We start from the raw sequence: 3460 nt of genomic DNA, 5'->3' as shown, positions 1-3460 counted from the left end.
ATGAGAATGAGCCATATTTATAGGCAAATCTCAAGAACTAGGCAAGACAATGGTGGCAAAGACAATCTAGTGGTTGCTAAGACAATTTAGCACTTTGTCTTGCTGAAAAACATAAGGTAAGACAATCATAAGCATTGTCTATAGCTTAGTAAGACAATCTGAAGTGGTAAGACAATTCCAGGGACACGGTAAGACAATCAGGGCACGGTAAGACAATCTGTAGGATTGTCTTACACTCCAAATGGTAAGACAATCAGAAGGATTGTCATGGAAGCCACATGGTAAGACAATTAGAAGGATTGTCTTGGCATCCACACGGTAAGACAATGAGGGGCACGGTAAGACAATTACAGAGATTGTCTTACCGTGTGTTGGAGGAGAGAAATGGCACGGTAAGACAATCTGTTTGATTGTCTTACCTTGTTGTTTCTTAAGACAATCATCCAAATTGTCTTTCCTTTTGATCCAACAAGACAAACCCTTATTTCTTTTAATTAATTAACCAATTAATATCCACTTAATTATATTAAATGCATAAATTCATAAATTAAATTAATTCGAGATAGAATTAATTTAATAAATAAATTACACATCATATATAATTATTTTGAGAAGTGGATTAAATAATTAGATAATCAACTATCCTTTTTCTTCTTCTTCAGAGTCTTCAGTCTTCTGTAAACAATTAAGATCTTCGACTTGAATGAACGGCCACTTTCTTTTGACGTAGAATAATTAATCTGATGAGCTGATACACAAATGTACTGTCTGGTTCATCTGTAACTAGCTCAAATAAATATTCCTTGTCATTTAAACAATGAAGTTGTGACTTGTTCGTCGATTCTTCGTCTTCTTAGTTCTTCTTCATTTGTAGACACAATAATGGAATCTTCTGAATAAATAAAGTATTCAAACTTTATACCTTCTGATCTTCTAGACGTGCTACAAAAGATTATTTGTACACTGAGTCTTGATCATATTAATGAACTTCTTCAAGTGGTTTGTAGCAGCATCCTGAAATTCTTCTGACATAAAATCTTCAATAAATCATTTGACGTTCTTCGTATGGATTCCGGATAACAGTACTTGCTATTTACTTGCTTTCTTATCAGAGTTGAGTTGATTCCTCTTAAATACAAATAGGCTTAACATATGCCTATCAGTAAGCATCCAAGACAATCTTCGTTTGTCTTACCGAAAGAAAAAGGAAGTCAGCAAGACAAAGAATTTGTCTGACTGAATGTCTACTGCCAAGACAAACTCTTTGTCTTACCGAATGTCTAAGGATGGCAGCAAGACAATTCCAAAGAATTGTCCTACCGAATTATCTCTGTCAAGACAATCCCACTTTGCCTTTCTGCTATAAGCAAGGACAGTTTAAGACATTTATTTTGTCTTACCTTGTGACAGAATTGTCTTGCCCCTCTTTAATTGTCTTTCTGCCATGATTTTGGCTTGCAAGGCAATTGTATTTGTCTTCCCTTGCTTATAGTTTGTCTTGCCCTTGTTAGATTGTCTTTTCTACTTGTATTTGTCTTGTCTTTCTACAAGTACAAAGCTTTGCCTATATATATGGCTTAGTTTCTTCATTTCTAAGTGTTCATCACTTTGTAAATCAAAGCATTTGTAAAGCTTTCAAGTTGTTCGTAACTTGCTTGATCGTTATATCCACAGTTTTCTGTGCTTTGATAACCCGGTTGTTTTAATCACTAAATCTAGAATATACCCTGTCGAATTTATTCTACGAACTTTAGTGGACATTAAAACTGAACCATATTAATTATATAACGACTTAAAACATTGTTATATTAATTAATTATAATCTGATTTACAAGTTATATTTCAATCAGATTCACTTCCGCGATAATTTGGCATCGATTGTATTCAACCCCCCCTTCTACAATCGTATCTGGACCTAACAACCTCTCTTTATCTTGCCTCGAACCCGATATGTGTTCGATTCTCCTAACTGATGCTGAGTTAGATTTGCGCCGAACATATATCCATACCAACGTAAACATCCCTCCCTTATCTTCTTAGCTATAGACTCAACACCTAAAAGATGTCGAAAAGTAACATTCGGTATATGATCGGCCATAGTGTTACCACAAATCCAACGCAACATACGTATTTCCGCTGTCTCTAGCCTACGCTCTTGAGCCTTTCTCAATGGCCAGCACTCAGAACCATATAATAATGACGGTCTGATTGCTACATGGTAGAATTTACCCTTCAACTTCAAAGGTACACTCTTATCACACAACACACTGGTAGCCGCCCGCCAGCGAAGCCATCCTGTCGCAATACGATGTGTCACATCTGCATAAATATCACCATTACTCTGAATGATGGAACCTAAGTATTTAAAGGTATTGGTTTGTTGTAAACGAGCCTCCGTAATACATATAACGACATCCTCCTCATGAATCCCCTCACTAAAATTAGCCCAAAGGTATTCAGTTTTAGAGCGGCTCAGACGCAATCCATAACCCTCCAGCGATGAACGCCATTGTTCTAATTTCGCATTAACCTCACTCCGAGATTCAGCGATTAACACAATATCATTGCCAAAAAGCATACACCAAGGCACCTGAGCTTGAATGTCATGGTAATCACATCCAAAACAATTATAAAAAGCAAAGGGCTTAATACCGAACCTTGATGAAGACCTGCCTCAACTGGAAAATACTGAGTATCCCCAACGGGTATCCTAACACATGTCCCCACAGCGAAATACATATCCTGTATGGTCCGAATAGACCCCGCCGAAACCCCTCGCGCTGCTAAACATCTCCAAAGAACTGCCCGTGGTACACTATCATAAGCCTTTTCAAGATCTATAAACACTATATGAAGATCCTTATGACGCTCACGATATTTCTCTAAGACAACGAATGAGATAAATCGCCTCAATGGTTGACCTCCCAAGCATAAAACCAAATTGATTCGCTGAAATGGTAATGATTCTTCGCATCCTGCACTTAATAACTCGTTCCCAGAGTTTGATTGTATGACTAAGCAACTTAATACCACGATAATTAATACAACTTTGGGCATGACATTTATTTTTATAGATGGGCACAACACTTAACCGCCACTCACTCGGCATCCTGGATGTCCGAAATATAACATTAAAAAGAGCGGTCAACCATCTTACACCCTGTTCCGCCAAACACTGCCACACCTCAATCAGAATCTCATCGAGCCCAACTGTCATACCTTTATCCATCATGCATGAAGCTGCTCGTACCTCGGCCATAGTAATATCTTGACTCATACCTACCTCATTGTGCGAAACATGGACACTCTCTTATTCAAATACAATCTCCCTACCTCGAGCTGCATTAAATAACTCAGAAAAATACCTACCACATCTCGTTGTAATATCCGCATCATGAAGCAAAACCCGATCACCCTCGTCCTTAATATATCGAACCGAACCAATATCCTAACTTCTCTT

General features: G+C 37.7%; 1 protein-coding gene across 1 annotated transcript; it reads right to left on the bottom strand.

The window, feature by feature from the left end:
* Positions 1-1915: 1915 nt before the first annotated feature.
* LOC135151496 (uncharacterized) lies at positions 1916-3259 on the bottom strand. Its single transcript, XM_064089977.1, has 3 exons — positions 3103-3259; positions 2653-2975; positions 1916-2590 (listed from the first exon to the last, which is right to left on the bottom strand). The coding sequence occupies exons 1-3, from the start codon at positions 3257-3259 to the stop codon at positions 1916-1918; spliced, it is 1155 nt and encodes a 384-aa protein (XP_063946047.1).
* Positions 3260-3460: the final 201 nt, after the last annotated feature.

This window comes from Daucus carota, chromosome 3, assembly GCF_001625215.2.
Source record: "Daucus carota subsp. sativus chromosome 3, DH1 v3.0, whole genome shotgun sequence".
Classification (NCBI taxonomy): Eukaryota; Viridiplantae; Streptophyta; class Magnoliopsida; order Apiales; family Apiaceae; genus Daucus; species Daucus carota.
The sequence above is the reverse complement of the archived record's forward strand: the minus strand, read 5'-3'. Positions and strand labels throughout refer to the sequence as shown.

Excerpts from the sequence above, each read along its gene's own strand:
- LOC135151496 (XM_064089977.1), bottom strand. The coding sequence starts at position 3,259 with ATGGCCGAGGTACGAGCAGCTTCATGCATGATGGATAAAGGTATGACA. Across the intron at positions 2,976-3,102 it reads TCGGACATCCAGGATGCCGA|GATGCGAAGAATCATTACCA; the intron begins GTGAGTGGCGGT and ends TATTAAGTGCAG. Across the intron at positions 2,591-2,652 it reads CAGGTCTTCATCAAGGTTCG|GTGCCTTGGTGTATGCTTTT; the intron begins GTATTAAGCCCT and ends ATTCAAGCTCAG.